The sequence below is a fragment of the Macaca nemestrina genome, chromosome 3 (genome assembly GCF_043159975.1).
Source record: "Macaca nemestrina isolate mMacNem1 chromosome 3, mMacNem.hap1, whole genome shotgun sequence".
NCBI lineage: Eukaryota > Metazoa > Chordata > Mammalia > Primates > Cercopithecidae > Macaca > Macaca nemestrina.
Genome location: NC_092127.1, coordinates 34,843,669 through 34,866,652, shown reverse-complemented (window position 1 = coordinate 34,866,652; position 22,984 = coordinate 34,843,669). Strand labels below are relative to the sequence as shown.

At 33.3% G+C, this 22,984-nt stretch overlaps 1 protein-coding gene across 9 annotated transcripts in view; it reads left to right on the top strand.

Moving 5' to 3' along the window:
- LOC105463513 (RNA binding motif protein 46) overlaps positions 1-19,173 on the top strand; it is a 49,567-nt gene extending 30,394 nt beyond the window's left edge. For 7 of the 9 annotated variants that reach the window (XM_011710658.3, XM_011710654.3, XM_071092906.1 and 4 more), the window contains one exon: positions 18,235-19,173. In XM_011710658.3, coding sequence (XP_011708960.1) covers positions 18,235-18,434 — 200 coding nt within the window. In that variant the 3' untranslated portion in view covers positions 18,435-19,173. Of the gene's footprint in view, positions 1-10,320; positions 10,381-17,136 lie in introns of all 9 variants that reach the window. The other 2 variants (XM_011710661.3, XM_011710662.3) reach the window with 2 other exon arrangements.
- Positions 19,174-22,984: the final 3,811 nt, after the last annotated feature.

Here is a 22,984-nt window from a genome sequence, read left to right as displayed (position 1 = left end):
ATTAGCTCAGAATTATGTTCCCTAATACCACTTGGAATATAATGACCTTGCCATTTTCAAGCCCTCTGAGAAATTTACCTTTTGCAAACTGTGATTTAAGAAAGTTTGATTTGGGAATTTTTATTCTCATAAGAATATCCCTTTTGCTTATTCATTCCTTTAGGCTTCTATACTCGTGTTTAGTTTATTAACTGGCAGATGGCTGATTGTTAAACCTTGTTAAAATGTGTTCCTTCAACAAATACTTACCCAATGCTGTTTTGTGTAAAGTTATAAGGATCACTAGTGAATTAGACACAGTTGCTACTTTCATAGACCTTACATTCTATTGAGACCAATATTCAGTTAGAGTTCTGATAAATGCGCTGAAGTAGTACAGGGTGTTATGAGAACATACAATTGGGTGACCTGACCTAAACTGGTATGGGGGGTCAGGAAATGGTACATTGCACTTTCTTTCAGGAAAAGGAAATTAAGTAATGTGGTATAGCATATAGGCAACATAGGAAAAAAGATTATGGCATTTGGAGCCAGATTTCCTGGGTTCACAGTCTAGCTTCACTTCTTACTTGGAAAAGTTACTTCTCTGTCCTTCAGTTCCATCATTGTAAAATAGGAATGATGATAACAGTATTTACCTCATAGGGTAATTACATGTATTAAATGAGTTAAAATTGTAAAGGGCCCAGAACATTCGCTTTTATATATATTAAGTACCATGTAAATGATGAAGAATAATTATTCAGAAAACAAATCCAAGACACCACTTTCCAATCATATATAATATAAATATTAGAAATAATAATAGTTAAGATTCTTTGAACACTTATTATGTGTGAGATTTTGTGCTAAATGCCTTTACATGATGTATTCTCACAGTTCTTTGTGGTAGATAGGGTGTGTGTGTGTGTGTGTGTGTGTGTGTGTGTGTGTGAGTGACAGAGTCTCGCTCTGTCACCCTGGCTGGAGTGCAGTGGTGCGATCTTGGCTCATTGCAACCTCTGCCTCCCGAGTTCAAGCAATTCTCCTGCTTCAGCCTCCCGAGTAGCTGGGATTACCAGCATGTACCACGATGCCTGGCTAATTTTTGTATTTTTAGTAGAAATGGAGTTTCCCTGTGTTGGCCAGGCTGGTTACGAATTCCTGACCTCAAGTGATCCACCTGCCTCAGCCTCCCAAAGTGCTAGGATTACAGGCGTGAGCCAACATGTCTGGCCTGTGGTAGATAGGATTTTAATGTTGACAATTCTTATTTTTTTTAACAAACAGGCTTCAGTATGTTAAATAATTTGCCCAAGATCCTAGTTAGCTTAAGAGGCTGTGCTCTTCTATCCTTTGTAAATTCACATGATTCCAATGGAAAACTAGTTTTTGCCTAATATTAAACATTGGATAACAGACAGCGGACTTGTGAAATATTATTGGCAAATTATGTTTCTGTAAGTTAAAATACAATGAGATGGGCTTTCGGTCTCACCTTACCTTTTTTCCAGAGACTATTTTGGCTTTAGGAAACCTACAGGCCCATGTACCAGACCCCACTCCATTGTAGTGTTGACCTGAGACATCTGGTTGAACTCTGAGTTATTCTGAGTTAGAAAAATCTTGTAAACATATCTTGTTTACAAGGTAGCTTCATGATTTTTAAATGTACCCTAGGATCAGCATTGCCAACCAATGAATGGCATGTGCAAGGTGGCAGATGATATATGTCTTTCCCCCATTCAGATTCTAGACAGAACATCAAACAGGCAAAGTTTGTTTGTATCTATTTCCTGGTCCCCTGTTACTTGGTACTCATTTTACTCTGATTATATTCAAAATATCCCAATATGTAGTTTAGCCATATAATTTATCAGTCCAATATGTTTATACTTTTTCATTGTTACTTCCTTGGTCAGGAACTTATCGTGGCTCTTATTGAAGTATAATCAAATACTCTGAGCTCCACATTCTCCTGTTCAGAATGCCCTACTGTTTAGCCCCACTTAACCTAACCATAGCTTCCATTTCCTGCTGTGATCGTCTGAATTTGCCATGCTCATTGGTAGGTCTAGGCCCTTCCTATTGCTGTGCACTGTGCTTAGAGTATTCTGCTTATCCTCATCTACTTTTATATTAAGCTTTTATTGGACACAGTAACCCAAAATGACTTTTTCTTTATGATATTACTCAATAATTTTTATATTTTTATTTACTCTTAACATTGTTCATCCATCAGTATATATAAAGCCAGTGGACTTTGTACATGTATGATTTGTTGTTATTCCCTGCATTATGTGGGGGAGTACTGTCTCCTTTAGTACTCAGCATATGGTGCTTTTCAAATAAGTTTAAGCAATCTACATAAAAGATAAAGTTTCCAAGGAAAGATACATTTGGGCTGTGCTTTGAGCAAAAAGAAGAAAAGATTGGTAAAGAAATAATATGAGATAGGAAGTTGACAGGTATAAACACGGGCACGGTTAAATTATGAATGGTGGTTAATGGGCTGAAATACCTGTATATACGTCACCAAAGTAAAAATTATCAGTATATAATTTTTAACATGCTCATGTTGGAGGTTTCAAAATAGTAGAAACCCTTAAACAAATGATAATACAAATAAAACATATCAAAATGTATGGAATGCAAGGCCAGGCGCAGTGGCTCACACCTGTAATCCCAGCACTTTGATAGGCCAAGGTGGGCAGATCACCTGAGGTCTGGAGTTGGAGACGAGCCTGGGCAACATGGTGAAACCCTGTCTCTACTAAAAATACAAAAATCAGCTGGGTGTGGTGGTGCGCACCTGTAATCCCAGCTACTTGGGAGGCTGAGGCAGGAGAATTGCTTGAACCCAGGAGGTGGAGGTTGCAGTGAGCTGAGATCACGCCACTGCACTCCAGTGTTACTTTACTTCTCTGTCCTTCAGTTCCATCATTTGTAAAATAGGAATGATGATAACAGTATTTATCTCATAGGATAATTACATGTATTAAATGAGTTAAAATTGTAAAAGGCCCAGAATATTCCCTTTTCAATAAACCCTTGAAATATAGACTGGGTTTGGATGATTTTATATTGGATATGTGTATATTTTATATATATATATATATATAAAAAATATATATGTATATAAATTTGTATAGTGGAATAGGAGATTTAGGTTGTAATTGTTATTTTTAAACCCTCTGAGAAAATCTTTGTCTTTATATCAACCAAATATAGTATAGAATATAATGATTTATGTTATGTGCAATTTTTAAATTTCTTTTAAAATTCATTATATAATCCACAGTTATATCTAGCATAATCTATTACGTTTGATCAAGGCTTCACAAATAGGAAATGTCAATCACTTATTGTATGTTATTTCTAATTTTTTATTACTAGCTTTATACTTTTATATTCTTCCACACAGGTGTAGACTGAGAAGATGGTGGTGTTCCTTTCAGTTTAGTTTCCTAAAGACAGGAAAAAACCTTGAAAATTCGGGGTGCTAATATAGTAGGCTTATTTGGAATACATTGGAATCCTGTGCACTCAGTTATTTTCTGTCTTCAAAGAAGAAATAGTATGACATATCTGAGAGTCTGAAACTAATTTTTATCTTTCATATCATTTACTTTAAAATTTTCTCTCAAACTAAAGACCAGTAAAGTCTTCTTTAAAGATATAGAATATGCTTTTGTAATTAGTTTTCATTGACTTTTAAAACTTCGTCACATCTTTGTAGAACAAGTCATCTATCTGCAATGTTGTTTTCTTGAAAATAATGAAAATTAAGAGCCTACTTAGATTTTTACTTAGTTTTCACTTATTTTGGCCCTTATTCCTACATAACTTCTAGAAAACTAAATATAAAACATTTAATGAGTCCCATTTTACAGAGAGGTGGTAAAGATGTTGACTCTGATCTTTGAAGTTTAATGTATCCTATTCTTATTCTCCACTTTTTGACATGCCTTTTCTTTCCCCTAGTCTGTTTCTTATTGTCTTGCTTACTAAATAATCACTTCTGAAATAATTTCTCAGAATATATTCATTAACAGTTGTTGCTTTTTAAAAAGGGATGACACAAATAAGATGGTAAATTAAATTGGGTGAAAGTACCAGTAAGTAGCAACCTTGCATTTGACACTAAATTGAGACTCTGCTGATAGTTTTTGCTTTTGTTTTGGGAATTATCACCATCTCTTCTATATTCTGACAGAGATTTAATTCTTATACACTGGTAATTTAAATCCCAGCATTTTTCCTGTTAAATTTGATTTCATTCAAACCAAAGATTAACAAAGCTAATTCTAAAACTCCAGGTGGTAGGTAGTGAAGGCATTACGAAGAAAAGAATTATTCTGTATTTAATAATATTTCTATGTAGCATCTGTACTGAGAATCATTATAGTTTTTAAATTTGTCTGAATCATATGTGCTCTAGTTTGGTAGTAACTATAAAGTGATTTTATATTTTATCATAATTATACATTATCAACTTCTCCTTTATGTATATCACTGGCAGGCTTTTATATCCCCCCCTTTTTAAAAAGAAAACTCCTTAAGCTGTAACATTACATACTACAAACAGAAAAGTGCACAGATAATGAGTGTAAATTCAGTAAATTACCATGAGGGACTATGTCTGTATAACTCACCACCGAGGTAAAGATATAAAATACCAACACTCCAAAAGACTCTATTTTTTTTTTTTTGAGACAGAGTCTTGCTCTGTCGCCCAGACTGGAGTGTAGTGGCGCTATCTCAGCTCACTGCAAGCTCCACCTCCCGGATTCGTGCCATTTCCTGCCTCAGCATCCTGAGTAGCTGTGACTACAGGTGACTGCCACCACGCCTGGCTAATTTATTTATTTATTTATTTATTTTTGTATTTTTGGTAGAGATGGGGTTTTACCGTGTTAGCCAGGATGGTCTCGATCTCTGGACCTCGTGATCCGCCTGCCTCAGCCTCCCAAAGTGCTGGAATTACTTAAGCCACTGTGCCCGGTCCCGAAAAGACTCTTGTATGTTCTCCAGACATTACTTTCCTTCCTGCTCAAAGGAGGCCACTCCTCTGACTTATTCTATGTATTTTTGAAACTTATAATTTTATATCATCTTGTCTGGCTTCTTTTTAACATGTTTGTGAGATCGATTCATTCTGTTTCATGTAGCAGTACTGTTCATTTGCTCTCATTGATGCCAGTGTTTCATCGGAATGTTATATATAACTTGCTGTCTTTGTTAGTGAAAATATAAAGAGCTATCAGTTTGGGGCTGTTTGAATAATGACACTCTAAAGATTCTTGAACATAGTGTTTTTGGTGCTCATTTGCACACATTCCTATTGAGTATATAGGAGTGAAAGTGGTGTGGGTGATGTTTTTTAAACTGTAGTAAATAGGGCCAAATAGTTTTCCAAAGTAAGTATACTGATTTACACTTTACTAGCAGTAAATGGGAGTTCCAGTTGTTTCACATTCTTGCCAACACTTATGGTATCAGTCTTCTACATTTTGGATATTCTGATTAGTGTATATTTCTTATTGAGACTGTAATTTTTACATAATGATAACTTACGATATTGATCATCTTAGGAGGGTTATAGGGCATTACACTATTGTATTGGTGAAGTATCTTTCTTGTTCAAGTCTTCCTCATTCTATTGGTTTGTCTGTTTTTTACTTTATTACTTAATATACAAGTCCTTTATTGAATATATTTTTAAAATATCTTGTTCTACTCTATGACTTACCTGTTTATTCAGGTATGTTTTGAAACATAGAAGTTTTTAATTTTAATATGATTCAATTGATCAATCTTACTAGTGCCATTTGCATCCTGCTTAGAAAACCTTTACTCACCACAGGGTCATGAAATATTTTCTGTATTATCTTTTAGAAACTTTCTATCATCTAAATTTAGTGACAATATGAAGTATCACTCCCCCCCCGCATATGAATATTCACTTAACACCATTTTTTGAAGACTTGCCATTTTCCCATGACTCTGCAGTGCCACCTTAACATAAATCAAGTGTGTATATATACACTGCCTTCTAATACACACATACATATATGACTTATTCTGGATATTAACATTCTGTTTCATTGATCTGTTTGTTTTTGCACCAATACCATATTGTCTTAATTCTGTAACTTTATATTTTGTAAATAATATTTTCTCACTTATTTTTTCTTCTTCACAATTATCTTGACTTTTCTCAGCCCTTGAATTTCCATATGAATTTTAGAATCAGCTTGTAACTTTATACCCCAAATCAAAATCCTAATGGGATTTTGATTGGAACAGAATTGAATCTGTAGATCAATTTGGGAACAATAACATTTTTATAGTATTGGGTCTTCTGATGCATGAACATGATACTTGTCTTCATTTACCTAGGCTTTTAAAAAATTTGCTCTTTCAGTAGTTTACTGTTTAAATGTCTTCTACATCTTTCTCCAGACTTGTACCTAGTTTTAGTTTTTCATAATGTCATCATAAAAAATAACTTATCTTAATTTCAGTTTCTAATTGTTCCTGCTTTATGTGAAAATGTATTTTTAATATAGTGGATAAAACTACTTGTTTGTGTCAAATAGTTTGACTCTACAGTAATTTTTCTGCATACACTTTTATCAACTAAATGTAAAGATCTTTTTGTTCCTTTCCATCCTTTATACGTTTCTTTTTTTCTCTTGCCTTACTGCACTGGCTAGAACTACTTTTTCAACATTGAATACAAATGATGATAGGAACCATCCTTATAAACTTTCAATATTTCTCCATTAAGATATGGCGTGTGTTGTAGCTTTTATTGTAGAAGCCCTTTATCACTTAAGATATTCTCTTTTATTCCTGCTTTGTATGTGTTTTTATCATGAATGGGTAATGAATTTTGTCAAATACTTTTTTGCATCTAGTTAATTACATCATTTTTGTCTTTTATTCTTTTAATGCAACACGTTGCATTGATTGATATTTGAATGTTACATCAATCTTATTTCTGAAGTAAACTCAATTTGGTCATGGCACATTATACTTTTTATATATTGCTAAAATTTATTCGGTATTTCCTTTAGGATTTTTACATCTGTGTTCATTAATGAGATTGGCTCGTTCTTTTCCTCATAAAAATAGTTGGGAAATGTTTTAAATTTCACTGTTCTCTGTAAGAATTTATGTAAGATTGGTGTTAATCTTTTTTTTGAATATGTGGAATATTATTTACGAGACCATCTTAGAGTTTTTAGCCCCTCTTTTATTAAGGCTACCAATATCCTAAGTATGGTTAGAGCTGCATCCCATACATTTTCTTTTTCTTTTTCTTTTTTTGGCACTGGGTCTCACTCTGTCACCCAGGCTAGAGTACAGTGGCGTGATCGTGGCTAACTGCAACCTCCGCCTCCTGGGTTCAAGCAATTCTCCTGCCTCAGCCTCTCAAGTAGCTGGGATTACAGGTGTGCACCACCACACCCAGCTGATTTTTGTATTTTTAGTAGAGACAGGTTTTACCATGTTGCCCAGGCTTGTCTCCAACTCCAGACCTCAGGTGATCTGCCCACCTTGACCTCCCAAAGTGCTGGGATTACAGGTGTGAGCCACTGCACCTGGCCTTGCGTTCCATACATTTTGATATATTTTATTTGTATTATCATTTGTTTAAAAATATTTTCTCTTTTATATTTTGATTTATTCTTGAACCTTCAATATTAATTTCTAAATATACATTTAATGTCCTTACCAACATGCTAGGGATTAAGTCTCTCATTTTTCCATTTGCATTCTGTTTTCTTTGCTTGTTCTGTATTACTTTTCTTATTTTTTGCCTTTTTTTAAACATAGTGTTTATTTTGACTTTCTTTCCTTTAGCTGTATTAATTATACAGTCTTTAATCTCTTAGTCATTACTCTATAGATGCCAACATGCATTCCTAACTTACTGAAGTCTAATATTAATTAGTATTTTATCACATCCCAGACAATACAAGGAACTTAGTACACTTTGACTTTTTTCATTTCTTTTACAATTTATGTAGTGTCATTGGTACTTACATATATTTTGAACCTTATACATTTAAAACCCCACAATACCTAATATAATAAAAATACCTAGCTATAACTGTTTTTAGACTTAATATACATTGATATTGATTTACACATTTATCATTTCCTTTACCCTCTGTTTCTTCCATCTCTTAAGCTTCCACTAGAATTGTATGTTTATTCTACCTAAAGAATACTTATTCATATTTTCTTTTGTGTGGATATGCTCATGACAGATTATCTCAATTTTTGTTTGTCTGAATGTATTCTTAGTTCACCTGCCGTTTGAAAGGGTATTTTTGCTAGGCCAGCAGTTATTTTACTTCAGCCCTTTGCAGTTATTTTACTTCAGCCCTTTGCAGTTATGATTCCACTGTCCTTTAGCTTCTATTATTTCTCTTGGGAAATCTGTTGTTGATCAGCTTGTTGCTCCTTTGAACATAAATTGTGCCATCATTCCCTGTACCCAGCTACTTTTAGTATTTTCTCTTTATGATTTTCAGAAGTTTTATATTATGGATGTGACTTTTGTATAGTCTTCTTAGTTTTCATCTTGCTTGGTACTTCTGGAGTCTAGGTTAATGTATTAGTAAGTTCTATGTTACTGTGTTTTCAAATACTGCATTTGTTCATTTTCTCTCTTCTTTCTTTATGGTAATCCAACTCTACTTATGTTAAACCTTTTTATTGTAACCTGTATATTGATTATATTTCTTCTGTATTGTCCATCCTTTTGTATGTTCAGTCTGTATGTTTTCTTACCTGTTTTCTGGTTTGTAATTTTTTCATCTGTAAAGAATTTAAAAGGTTTATCATAAGAACCAGTCATTTAGATTCATTTCTCAGTTCTAGAATTCCATTTGAGTCTCTTTTATGATTTCTACTTTCTTCCAAAAATGTTAGTCTTTTATTTTCTTGAGTGTATTAGACATTGTTATTTCAATACTCAGTTCTGATCTAAATACCCTGTGGATCTGTTACTGTTGTCTGCTGTTTCTGTTGGTTTTAGGTGATACTGATTTACCTCCTTGTATGACTAGTTATTTTTTATTCAATACCAGATACTGTGTATGAAAATTGTAGAGACAATTTGAAGGCTAGCATGATGTTATATTTATTCATAGAAGATTTATTTTGGCTTCAGAAAGGTGGCCAAAGGACTGACAAACCCAGATTACTTTAATCTAGGCAGGGATTGAAGTTAAATTCAGTCTCTGTTAAAGTTTGTCTGTTTCTGGTTCATTTTTCCTCAGTTCCAGTCATTCCTTGTTAGTAGCTCTTTAGTTCTAATTTTAGTCTTCCTAGCTTCATTTGTCTCTTGGCATCCAAAAGGGAGCTTTTGGGGATTGGCCAACCCTTCCAGGGGTAATGCACCTCCCAAAGAGGTGCACATACCTTTGGGTTTTCTACTTGTCTGAGATCACAGCCCCATAATTCGTCACTGTCTTGGTTCTCAGTGACTTCAAACAGATGTTTTTGATTTTAATAGTTTCTTACATTTTCTAGTTCTTACCAAGAGGTTTGATTAATATTATCTAGTTCATCATGTAGAAACAGAAGAAATTGTGACTGTTTTTATACTGAATTATAATCTTTAGATGGTTATTTTAAAATCTAGTTTTCTATAGATTATCAGACATTTTTCATTTGTTTATACTTTTATACACAATTTCTTAGCATAGATTTGGATATACATCCATAACAGAAAGCTTTAAGGCATATGAAGAGATAACCACTAAAATAGATGGATGCCCACAGTTGTACTGTATATGACCAAATTAGATTTCAAGTAGATAAAATTTAGCTATTAGGAAGAAAGATTTAAGTTTAGTATTATTTTGGCCATCTATCTTTTTTAAGACAGCAAGGAAATGCTGTTTCATATGTAAAATAACTACACCTTATACAACATTTCTATTTCCCAAACTTGCTTAGATTCTTGGGCTTTCTACTTATCAGAAATTGGGTGATCTCGTTTATTTTTAAAGTCTCTTCTTTATCTTAGCAGGGTAGTAATATTTAGAAAGATAAACGATAATTTGTTTAGAAAGATAAATTTTTTTCCGATAATGTATTACTCATAATTTTCATTCAAATATCAAAATATTCTTCTCTTTGTTCATCTTTGTAGAACTCCAGAAATAACTATTTGCCCCTTACTTCTTTTTCTGTAAACTTGTTTTTTTATTTACTGATCAAAAGGTTTTTAACTAAAATCAAGGATTCCATGCACTTCCAAGATAAGGATAACATCAATCTAAAGACTCAATTATTTTCTGTCTTCACTGCTTACAGACAGGGAACACAATCTCTTCAGCCTGGACCTGTGTAGAAGAATTTGGAGAAAATAAACAGGTAAGAGTTTATTAGGTAAAAGTCTCTTAGGAATATTATGTAATATAGTTAGTTGTCAGAAAACCAGTTGTAAATTGTTCTTTATAATGAAACTAATGAAACTTTATGAAGTATTTTGTGTAATAGCCTTGTTAATTACAGACTCATTAAGCATATGTTTTAAAAAGCTAAAGTGATTTCTGTATTTCAGGTCTTCTCAAAACATTTAACATGCTAGTATACCTTGAACCACTAAGATGGTAAACAGTATTATAAATTAGATACATTTGGAGTTAGTGTGTTATTTATAGATTATCCAAGTATTTCTCAAAAGTATCTGAAAATAGGACTCTCTTGTTTTTCAACCTTAAACCCAAATCTTATTGCAACAATTTGGAATAAAAGTTGTTTTACTAAGACTTAGTGTTTAGTTTATTCAACAAGGTACTTCTTGAGGAAGACGAGTTTTAGTAAGAAGTTAAAAGATAGCTTGTTATTTGAGTCAGGATTATTACTTTACCAAGTCTTTTTTTACATGTAGAGGGAAAAGAATGTGGTGTGTTCTAGGATATAATTCATGTACTACTACATCTGTGTCCTTGAGTTAAGTTAACTTGACCTTTTTGTGCTTCACTTCCTCATTAACAAAGGGGATAATAATAGTACTTACATGTCTGTTATGTGGATTCAGTTGTACTAATTTTGTGTGATTATTTTTATCACTTAATAAGTGATAAATAGTGGCCATTACAATTAATATAATCTGTTCTCAGACTCAGAGAAATGCTTGTTATACTGGAGACTTAAAATTTTATTTTTAAAAGATCTTAATCTTACCATAAAAATTCAAATAAGTGATGCCAGTCTTAGAGGTCCTTACAACTTTTTATAGTTCAAAATTTGAATTACAAGGACTGATTTTACTCATACAAATAAAACTTGAAAAGAATTGTTGCATTTTCTAAGGCTTTTCTTTTTTGCCCACATGGTTTATTTAGTGAGCTACAACTTTTTTTTTTTATACTGAAGCCTACCTGGATTGCTGCAGCTCTGATGGTAATTTTTTCTCTCATAAGGCTGCTGTTCTATTACTCACTTTCCAAATGGCTTAGAAAGTAGCATTAAAAGGAGTTGGACATAATTATCTCTTAATACAAAGGTAGCAAACTAGAAGCTCTAAATGTGGTTTTTTTTTTTTTTAATGGAAAGCAACTAGGCTTATTTTCAGTACAAATAAGTATCTGTTGTTTCATTCTTGACGCTCTTTGTGTTCTTTTTGTGTGTTGCCTTGCCTGAAGGCATTTGAGCTTTTAATTGCTGCATTTAATATATTTGAAGATTTTGTTCTGTTTTGTTTTTAATGTTTTCCCGTTATGTATTAACTCTATTAAGATTTCTTCCCTGATACTCAAAGTTCAGTGAAATAACTGCCTCTAAGGTCAAACAGGTTTGGGAAAAACTATACTAAATACTTCCTTTGGAAAATCATAGTGCATACTAACATCCTAGGTAATTGAGGTAGCAACCTGTTTAATGTATAAGCCTATCTGTTCTGAATTTTTCTTGAGATTATTTGGCTATAGGATGCTTGTTTTGAGAAATTCTTGCACTTTAATTGTATGGGATGTAGTTTGGAAAACGCTGAAGCTAACCCAAAGACACACTTGAGTTTTGTTTTTGTTTAATATGTTTCTGACTTTATTGAGGTATAAATAAAATACAACAAAATGCCCGTATTTAAACTGTACAATTTGTTTCATTTTGATTTATGTATGCATCTGTGAAATGACACCACAATTAAGAAAACAAACATTTCTTTCACTCCTAAAAGATGCCCTATGCCCCATTGTAATCCATTCTTCCATTCTCTCTCAGGCAACCACTGTAGGTTAGTTTGTATTTTCTAGAATTTCAAACCCTTGCTTTCGAAGGTTTAAATTGTAATCTTTAGATAATTTAGAATTTCATTTTAAAGAAATTTCATTTCTTTAAATATTTTCTCTGCTTATTTAGCTCTTGATTTTCTATACTAGAATAGAAAGTACAAAATAAATGATAGATATTATTTATACTTATATGATATTTTAATCTCTGTGTTTGAACCCAGCCATATTTTATGTTCTGGGAATGGATAGTAGTACAGCTTAAAAAAAAAAAAAAAAAAAGGTTTTTTTTTTTGCAGATAAAATTTAGTGTTTCAGTGAAAGTAAGTTATTGAGATAGTTATTTCAGTTGTGGTTATTGAACATTAGAAATTGAAATAATAATAAAATGGTACAATAAGGATTTTTTTAAAAAAAAATTTCAATACAGATCCCATAGGAATCTAAAGAAATGCTTAAAATATGTGTTAAAGGTCTGATAAACGTACTTCATAGGTGAAAAGATAAGGTGTTTCATCCTTAACAATGGTGGGAATGTAAAGTAGTATAGTCTTAACTACCTTGAAAACAGTTGAGCAATTTCTCAAAAAGTTATACTGGGAATTACTGTATGACTCAGCAGTTTCATTCCTAGATACTTACTAAAGAGAATTGAAAACATATGTTCACACAGACACTTGTACATATTATTCCTTAGCAGCAGCATTAATAATAGCCAAAAGATTGAAACAACCCAAATACCTATCAACTGATGAATGAATAAACAATGTATAATCTAGCTGTATGATGATATATTATTCAGCCATTAAAAGGGATGAAGTTCTGATACATGCTACAACATGTATGAGCCTTGAAAGCATTATGTTATGAAGTCAGTTCCAAAAGACCACATAAATTTATATAAAAAGTCCAGAATAGGCAAGTCTATAGAAATAGAAAGGCTTGTAGTTGCTGGGGCTGAGGAAGGAGAGAATGGGTGTGACTGCTAATAGATAGAGTTTCTTTTTAGGATGATGAATATGTTCTGGAATTTTATAGTGGTGTTGTACATGTGATAAAAATCACTAAGTTGCACACTTAAAGATGTATCAGAAAGTGGATGGGTGTGGTGGTAGAACTCGCATAGCTAACAGAGAAGAAAAACCAATTGTGAGGAATATGTTTTTTTAATGAAAAATTAGTCTAAAGAATAGTCAGAAACAAAAGAAAAAGGGAGTCAAAATTAATATGAGAAGACACTTTTATCTCACTTTAAAGTCTCTATTAAGGGTTTTCTTCATCTTTAAGACAGAAAAGCAGCTAAGAATTAGTGATGTTTGGTCAAGATGTGTAAGACGAATTAGAAACAAAACAAGAAATACATTGAAGCAATATATCTATCCATGGTTTACATTTTCACTGAGAAACATACTGGTGTTATTTGCTACCAGACTGTCTTTGTGTTGAATACAGAAAGGTGGTAGACCAAATTACAATAGCTGCATAAACAGGCCTGACAAGTGTGTGGTATATGTACTGCCAGTCTCTACTCTTGCTCCTGTGTCAGATGTGGCATAAGTCATCACTCACTTTCCTGTTTATTCCAGACACACCACCAGAATCTTTCTGAATCTAAAATTCCTATTAGCCATTACTGCTTAATTGGAATTGCCACTTAAGGTTAAGTTTATTTGCTATTCTTTGTATATATCAAATTTGTTCGATGAAAATATTTGTATTCCATATATAAATATGAAATTAAAGATAACATTTGATCAGGTTTTCTGTAATAATCCACTATGTCAGAGCAGTTGTTCTCTCTTTTTTTTCCCACAAAACAGCCTTTTCTTCAAGTGAAAGTTTAGCATATAAAACAAGGGAGTTGAAATAAGAAGTATGGGAATGGGCGGTGCAAGTGAAAACCAGGTAGTTTAGAGACCAGCACTGTGTGCTTTAGTTCTGTCACCCCCATAATAACCTCTTCAGACAGTTTCTCTCAACCATGTTTAAGAAGATTGCCAGAGTAAAAAAAGCTTAAGGAAGTGGAAATAATACTTTCCTAGGAATCAGGAGGTGTGAATTTAACTTGTTCTTTGTCTATTCAGCTTTTGTCTCTGTCATTCATCAGTGAAAAAGGTCATTTGATTTAGAGTTTAATAAGGTCTGAACCTATTCCTGGTTTGTGATTTTGAATGAGTGAATTTGACTCATCAAAAACTATCAGTATCAACAAGAAAAAAGACAAAGCCAATAAAAATAAACAAGGGGCTTAAACAGATACTTTACCAAAGATATTTAAATGGGCAGTAAACATGTTGTTAGTCATAAGGGAAATCAGAATTAAAACCACTGGGAGATACAATAATTCACTAGAATAGGTATGATTAAAATCTCTGGCAGTGCCAAATGTTAAGATGTGGAGCAACTGGAAGTGTCTCATATTTTACTGGTGTGAATATAAAACAGTCATACTGGAGAACTCTTAAGCAGTATGGGTCATCTGTCCTATGACCTAGCAATCCCATTCCCAGATATTAAAACATATAACCCAAAAGAAATTAAAGAAATTTAATTAAAGAAATTAAAACATATAACCAACAAAAGATTTGTATAAAAGTGTTCCTAGCAGTTTTATTCATAATAAAACTTAGAAACAACCCAGATATTCATCAGTAGGCAAACAGATAATGAAATTGAAGTATATTCATACAATGAAATAATACTCAACCATAAAAAGGAAGAAACTACTGAAATATACAATGTGAATGAATGTTAGAAATTATATTAGGAGATTGTCTGGATCAGCTTTCTGGAATAATTTTACCAAAACAAGCTATTTGAGTTTTGACTTAGCAAGGCAAGATACGTCAGTGGATTCTCTTTGAATGGAAAAAAGCATTCTTACTTTGTATAGAAGCCTCCTCTTTTTGTAACTAATTTTTTACTGGTAAAAATTAATTCAAATGTACTTAAAATTATGTTGAGAGAAAAGGTAGACATAAAAATGCTTAATACATATTTTATGAAGTCTAAGAACAGGCAAAACTAATCTATTGGAGTAGAAATCAAAAGGTGGTTGCTTCCAAGTGAAGGTCTGTTGGCTGGAAAAGGGCACAGGAAATTTCTGGATTGGGGATATGTTTTATATCTTGTTTTGAATATCCATTACATAGATTTATACAATTATCAAAACTCATTGAAATAAACATATGATGTATGCATTTTATGTGAATTGTATATCAATGTTCAAAGTGTTAAGGCAATTTAATAACACTTAGCGTATAACTTAGACATTCTGAAATTGGCTCTGTGTCATTCCTTAAGAAGGGATCGGAAGTACAGATCCTTGTCTGAGGCAGAAACAGTGGGATTGAAGAGCTAAGGATGTTCATTGGGAAGAAAAACTAGGGCTGGGCAAATAAGTATATGCTAGGAATTTTAACTAATTTAGTTATGTATTATTTTCTTAAAATTAGAATTTCTTTTTATTTCCTATGATATGAAAATTATATGTTATAGTAGAGCTGAGGAAAACATGATTGTACTTTTAGGTTCATTCCACTAAGCATTTTCAGCTTACATTTCATTCATTTAAGTTTGGTTTGTATTGTATTTTCTAAACAGCTAGATGTCTTCCTGAATATATTTAGATTCTTAGTGATTTTAGTAATAAAATTTATTTTTGAAATGCTTGTAAAATCTTACAAACTTCTGAAACCTTTTGTTTCCTAATCTTTGTTATTTGTGAGGGTTTTTTTTCCTTTGGATTTATGCTACATGAATAAAGTCATAATCAACTTTTAATTTTGTATTTTTGTCTCCTTGAAAATACACAATATAACAATTGATCATTGTATATATTTAAGGGCTTAAGTTCAAGGTTTACAGTGGGGACTATCAGGAATGCGGATAAGCTAAGCATTTTGCTAATAGCCAACTGCTTGGCTATCCACTTTCTGAAATTTTTCCCTGAAGATACCTTCAGTATCCACATTTCATGAATAGGCTGCATTAGGTCTTGAGTGGATGTAAATGCAAAACAGAAGTTATTTCTCTTCGAAAACTACATTTCTCTGTTTGCAGTAGCCTGCTCTTCTAAATTGAATTGTTGATAACCACATTGTTAAAATTTGAAGAGCTAGGTGTATTACAGATAAATGGCTAATAAGGAATTGACTGTATTTGCATAATAATTTTCAGGAGGAAAGAATCAGACTTTTTTAAATAAAGCAATTATTTGGGAATACATGGAGCCAGTAATGGTCGCGTTTACACTTAATACCAAACCCTTCAGGTGAAGTGGATCCTTTAAAAAAAAAGGGGAAAAAAAAGCACCAGGCACGGTGGCTCACACCTGTAATCCCAGCACTTTGGGAGGCTGAGGCAGGTGGATCACCTGAAGTCAGTAGTTCTAGACCAGCCTGACCAACATGGTGAAACCCCGTGTCTACTAAAAATACAAAAATTAACTGGGTGTAGTGGTGGGCGCCTGTAATCCCAGCTACTTGGGAGGCTGAGGCAAGAGAATCTCTTGAACCCAGGAGGCAGAGGTTGCAGTGAGCTGAGACTGCACCATTGCACTCCAGCCTTGGCAATGAGTGAAACTCTGTCTCAAATAAATAAAAATAAAGAAAAAAATTGTATGGTATATAGAGTCATCCTACTTTGGATGTTAGAAAAGTAAATGGTATCAAAGTAATTTCTCATTCATTTTCAAAATACTGAAAATATTTGGAACTGGTTACTCTAAATGTATTTATGTGTTCCTGGAACAGATCACTTTGTTGATCTTATGGTACCATTCATAAAAAGGTTATAAAATTTGTCTAATTAGAATTTTATAATGCTGGAAATTAAACGTATATTTAACTGATTTTCATTTTTCCTTTTTTTTTTTTTTTTTTCCCTGAACTAGGTCCTTTCTGATGTTGCTTGAGCTTACTCTCCTGCAGTTGATCTCATTCCTGTTGGCTAAACATTAAGTCCCATGACAACATTAAGTTAATGCACCTATGGTGTAGGCATCATTTATAGTACCAGGACAGTATTATAGAAAAAAACCTTACCTGTACATTAGATGACCTAATTTCTTTTCTTCCATTCCTAGAAACACCATAATGTTTCTAAATAATGATTTTATAGTCATTGTCACACCCTTGGCTTATTTTACAGTAAAGAACATAGTTGAGTTTTTGGAAGGTACAGGATTTAAAAATTTGGTCTGTAACATATACACACATAAATGTTGCAGTTAATGAAACAGGAAATTATTGATGCATAAGATGAATGTTCATTGTGAAACAGCAGTATTTCAAATATAATTATTTTTTAATAATTTGGTTTAATTTTGGATATTTTTCTATACTATAAGTTGATAATGGTTTTTTGAAGTAACTATAAGTTGATAATGGTTTTTTGAAGTTTATTTAATAAAGATGATTCATTTTACTGTTTTATCATACCAGTAGGACTTTTAATGTTAGTATGTTGAGTTAGATAAATGTTTATATTAGTGTTTAAATAATGAAATATTGGCCAGCTAGTTTATACCAAATGTTTTTGCAGTCCAGGGGTGAATGTTTCTGCTGGTTTGATGCCTAATACAACTTCAAAGAAAAAAAAAAGCAAATATGAATTCACTGTTTTTTATCTTTTCTTCATGGACTACCCCTTAAAACCAAATTTAAAAGAAGCTTCTTTGTAGAGCAAGAGAAATGAGATGTCTCTTTTTCTATAATCAAAACCCCAAGAAATAGTAGATATCCAAGAATTCATTCTGGTAAGATCTCTGAAACATTGTGTGACTAAAGGAAAGGTAATACTGACAAAACTCTGAGGATTTATAGTGCAGTGAATGCTGAAATAAAATTTAACCAGCAATATAGTATCATCAAGATTTCCAATGTTAGAACATTATGTTAAAATGTGATTATTATTTTAATGCTTTGTCTCTTTAAATTAAATTTGTGTCCATAAAGATGTGCAGCATAATTGTTCATGTATTTATTTACAGACTACAATTTCCGTCGCAGCTCAATAAATAGTCTTTCCCCTGTTAGTGCTACCCTCTCTTCTGGGACTCCCAGCGTGCTTCCTTATACTTCAAGGCCTTATTCTTATCCAGGCTATCCCTTGTCACCAACAATATCACTTGCTAATGGCAGCCATGTTGGACAGCGACTATATATCTCCAATCAGGCCTCATTCTTCTGAAGAAAATACTAACATTAGTATGAAAATTTGTGTAAATTTGTAGTAGTAAACTTGCAAATTAAAATACTGTTTTATTTTAGAATCGGGTTTGCACATTTGGTTTTAGAAAGATATTCTAAAGTACTAAACATCAGCTATAATTCAGAATAACATGGAGTTGCAGAATTTATAAAAATGCAGAGTTTAAAAAGTTATTCAGTGGTTTCTCTTGATAAAGGTACAGCAAACTACTATTCTTTTTAAACTTTTGGGATTTTCTTCTAATTCCTGAGTGGGCAATAGAACCTAGTCATTTATGTTAATTTTTTGCATAATTTTACTAAATAGCATTTCACAAAAAGCACTTGAAGACAATGGTTATAGTTGATTTGATTACCAAGGATCACTATCTGTACTGGAGATTAGAACAATTATATGACCAGAAGCATCTAACCATTATGTAGAAAGAAATGAAGAGACAAAAAGATTAAGATACAAATTTTCTGCAGTACTAAAGAAAAAGCAGTCTTACCATTGTGGTCCTTGAAAATAACTATAGATATTTTTGTTATTTGTTATACACAAATTATAATTTTGCTGTTAATGTATTTAAGGAGTTTATAGTTATGCTTCATTTGTGTTTTTGATATTCTTTGTATTGTTTTAATAACAAGTGTTATGGGTTTTTAATGTTGAAATCATGTGTTAATTTTTGTACTTGAATTCAAATTTTTTGACATTAAATATGTGATGCTTCTAATATGTGTGTTTTCTTTTTACTAGAATGACAAAACCTTTAGCTCTCACAATCACTTTGAGCTTTTCTTGAGAACATTTTCACTTGTTACACAGTCATAGGCTCAGTGCTTTCATGAGACTCAAGTGAAGGATGTTGAAGAAAGAAAATTGTTTTTATATACTCAAAGGAATATAAATCATTCTATAAAGACACACATGTATGTTTATTGCAGCACTCTTTACAAAAGCAAATACATGAAATCAATCCAAATGCCTATCAATAATAGACTGGATAAAGAAAATATGGTGCATATACACCATGGAATACTGTGCAGCCATAAAAAGGAATGAGATCATGTCCTTTGCAGGGACATGGATGAAGCTGGAGGCCATCATCCTCAGCAAACTAACACAGGAACAGGAAACCACCACATATTCTTGTTCATAAGTGGGAGCTGAACGTTGAGAACACATGGACAAAGGGAAACAACCACACCAGGGCCTTTTGGGTGCTAGGGATGAGGGGAGGGCATTTAGCAGACAGGTCAAAAGGTGCAGCAAACCATCGCACATGTATATCTGTGTAACCTGCATGTTTTGCACATGTATCCCTTTTTTTTTTTTTTTTTTTTTTTTTTTTGGAAATAATAGTTTTGCAAAATAGTAAATTATTTTCAGGGACTAATAGAAATACTTTGTTAATAGACCCACTGAAGTTTCTGCCCTTCAGTTACAAATTAATGAATTCAAGTCATTTTGACTTAAATATTGTAGTATACATTTATAATGATTTCTAATGATAGTTTTTATAATTGATGTCTGAGAAATCAGATAACAAACTTTACCTTTTTTAATCAACTCATTGTGCAGCTGTATGGGACATAGGATTTGTAAACAGAATTTGAAATAGTTGCAAATATCTTTTTCTGCCCAAGTTTCAAGCAGAAGTTACGTGGACATTAATCTCAGTTTTTTCAACCTTTAAATGTTCATTCCATATAAATCATATATAATACTTCCAGTTTACTGCCTTATATTTTCTAATTTAAATGAGCATAGACACTGGTTAACAAATACTGTATTTCTCTTTACTCAACTGTTTGAATTGCATAGATTTTGCTCTTTAATTGCCAGGTATATGTGGCTCACAGGTGCATATCACTCAGCATACAGTGAGTATTTTGTTGGTGATTGTGGTAATACCCTTGGAATACAGAGGTTACTCAGACTCCAAGCCGGAAGAAAAAGTGACACTTAGTTTTTCATAGAAATGCTTGAAATAGCGCATCATAACAATTGCAAGTTTCCACATAGCTTTTTCACTTTCAAAAAAAAACAATTGAGCTTACGAACCACACATTGTATTTGGAGATCCGTGGTGATTGGATGAGAAGCATATAAGCTGTGTTAGATCCCACTCCATTAAGTAACAGCTCTTTGAACTTGGACACATTTTTAAATCTTAGCCATACTTTTCACTTCTATAAAGTGGTGGTACACGTAAGTAAAACACCTGGCAAATGGATGACATTCAGATGGTGGGTGGTATTATATGGGTATAGTTGTATGAAGAGCATAGTAGTTTTTCATCCCAACTCCCTTTAACTGGAAGTATGGAAATTAGTACATTCACGTCAAACACTGTCCCTTTCTGTGATGTTCTGAATGAGCAGTTAATCTTGTTTGTACTGAATAAAATTTTGAATTGTGAACATAGCTACTAATTATTTGCTGCTGTGATTCTTACAGAATAAGCTGTATAAGGCATTTGCTTCAAATGAGGGTTTCCTTAGGTGATCACAAACTATTGATAAGTCTTAGCCATATGATGTGTCTCATTAGTCAGGGAAACAGTTCTAAAGACACTTCAAATTTTGTGTGCAACATTATACAAAGAACCATGGTTGAAATGTGGAAGTTTGGCCGGGCGCAGTGGCTCAAGCCTGTAATCCCAGCACTTTGGGAGGCCGAGACGGGTGGATCACGAGGTCAGGAGATCGAGACCATCCTGGCTAACACGGTGAAACCCCGTCTCTACTAAAAAATACAAAAAACTAGCCGGGTGAGTTGGCGGGCGCCTGTAGTCCCAGCTACTCGGGAGGCTGAGGCGGGAGAATGGCATAAACCCGGGAGGCGGAGCTTGCAGTGAGCTGAGATCCGACCACTGCACTCCAGCCTGGGCGACAGAGCAAGACTCTGTCTCAAAAAAAAAAAAAAAAAAAAAAAAAAATTTCATGATTCTTCTCTTGCCCAGTGTGCCATCAAGTGTAAGTGATAATATATTTTAGACTAACATAAAAATTTTAAAAACTATATAAGCTAAGCCTCGCTTCACATTTAAACATTCCTCACTGTCCCCTATTATACTATGATAGTGACATTCTAAAATAAGCGATAGGAGCAATTCTCAAGAAAGATAGGAGCAGCAGGTTGTAAGTTACCTCTTACCCCTAATTTGAAAGGTTTCATCCTTGAACATCTTATATGTTCAATTTGTAAACCTCTTATATTCAGATACTCAGCAGATATTTAATTTATGCCTACTACGTGCCTGTGGTAATTAGTGTTGGATATACAATGATGAGAGCACACTGTCCCTCTTCTCATAGGGACAGCACTGACTAATCAATATATAAAAGCCCTCTTGAGTCAAAGCTTCTGTATTTCTCGATGACAGGGATATTCCTGAGAACAAGTGTCTGCATCAATATCCAGTCCTCAATAAATAAGGTAAACATCAGGATTGCATGAAATCCTATAGTTCAGGTAAATTACCTCTGCTCTGATTATGTACCTATGTACCTGTTCCAAAAGGGCTCTGTAGAATCTTTTCCAACAATAGGTAATGCTTAAAAATGATATTCAGAGAACATTTAAGAGAGGAATGCAAACCAAATTGTCATCCACTGAAGGATCTTTGACCCTTGAACTGGATGTTTACTCTATCTTATGTCAATTCTACTTGCGAACCAGTTTCCTGGCCTTTTAAATTCCTCAACATGCCACTGAAATAGTACAAGTAATTAACTATCTGGGGTGTCAGTAAGCAATTCTGGATAATATGCTCTGTAAAGTAGGGAAAGTAGTTTTCTAAGCTGAGAAGGAGGCATGGTTTTTCAGTTAGAAAAAATAATATATGCAAACATGGCATTGTGAGACAGCATAGCACTTACAGAGAATTAGAAGAAATTTGGAATAAAGGAAGCCTAAATTGCAGAATTAGAAGAAGATGAGAATGAGATAATCAAACATAAGCCTGGAGAGGAAGGCAGAGATCAAGTCAGGAGGAAATTTGTGAGCTTGTGCTTTGTTCTGTAGTTCATGGGAAACTAGATAACAGCCTTAAATAAAGAAAAGAAGTAATACTTGAATTTCTGCAAGTCACTTTAGTTGCCAAGACAAGTTCTGGAAGACTTGCAGAAGGCAAGTTGGTAATCAGTGAGGTCTTGAGGAAGAGATTCCTGTTAGAAAGCTTGTTTTAGTAATCCAGGTGATAGATGGATAGCCTGAACTGGGACATGGCAACTGAGGTAGAAAGGAAAGGATGGGTTTGAAAGGTTTGGAAAGGGATTAGTTATAGACACTGGGGATGAGAAAAGAAATCAGGGGAAGCTTTAGTTTTCCTACTAGTAGAATTAGGTGGTATGCAGGGTATGATATATTGGCAATGAGTTTTATTTATGCTCTTCTTTATTCCCTCCTGTATTGTAAGGGCAGAAAGGCTAAAAACCACATTTTCCAGATTCCTTTGCAGTGGTAGTTCTGGGATTGATTCAGGTAGTACGAATAACATGCACTCACAGGACCCCTGGAGTTTGAAGGTGAGACAGAGG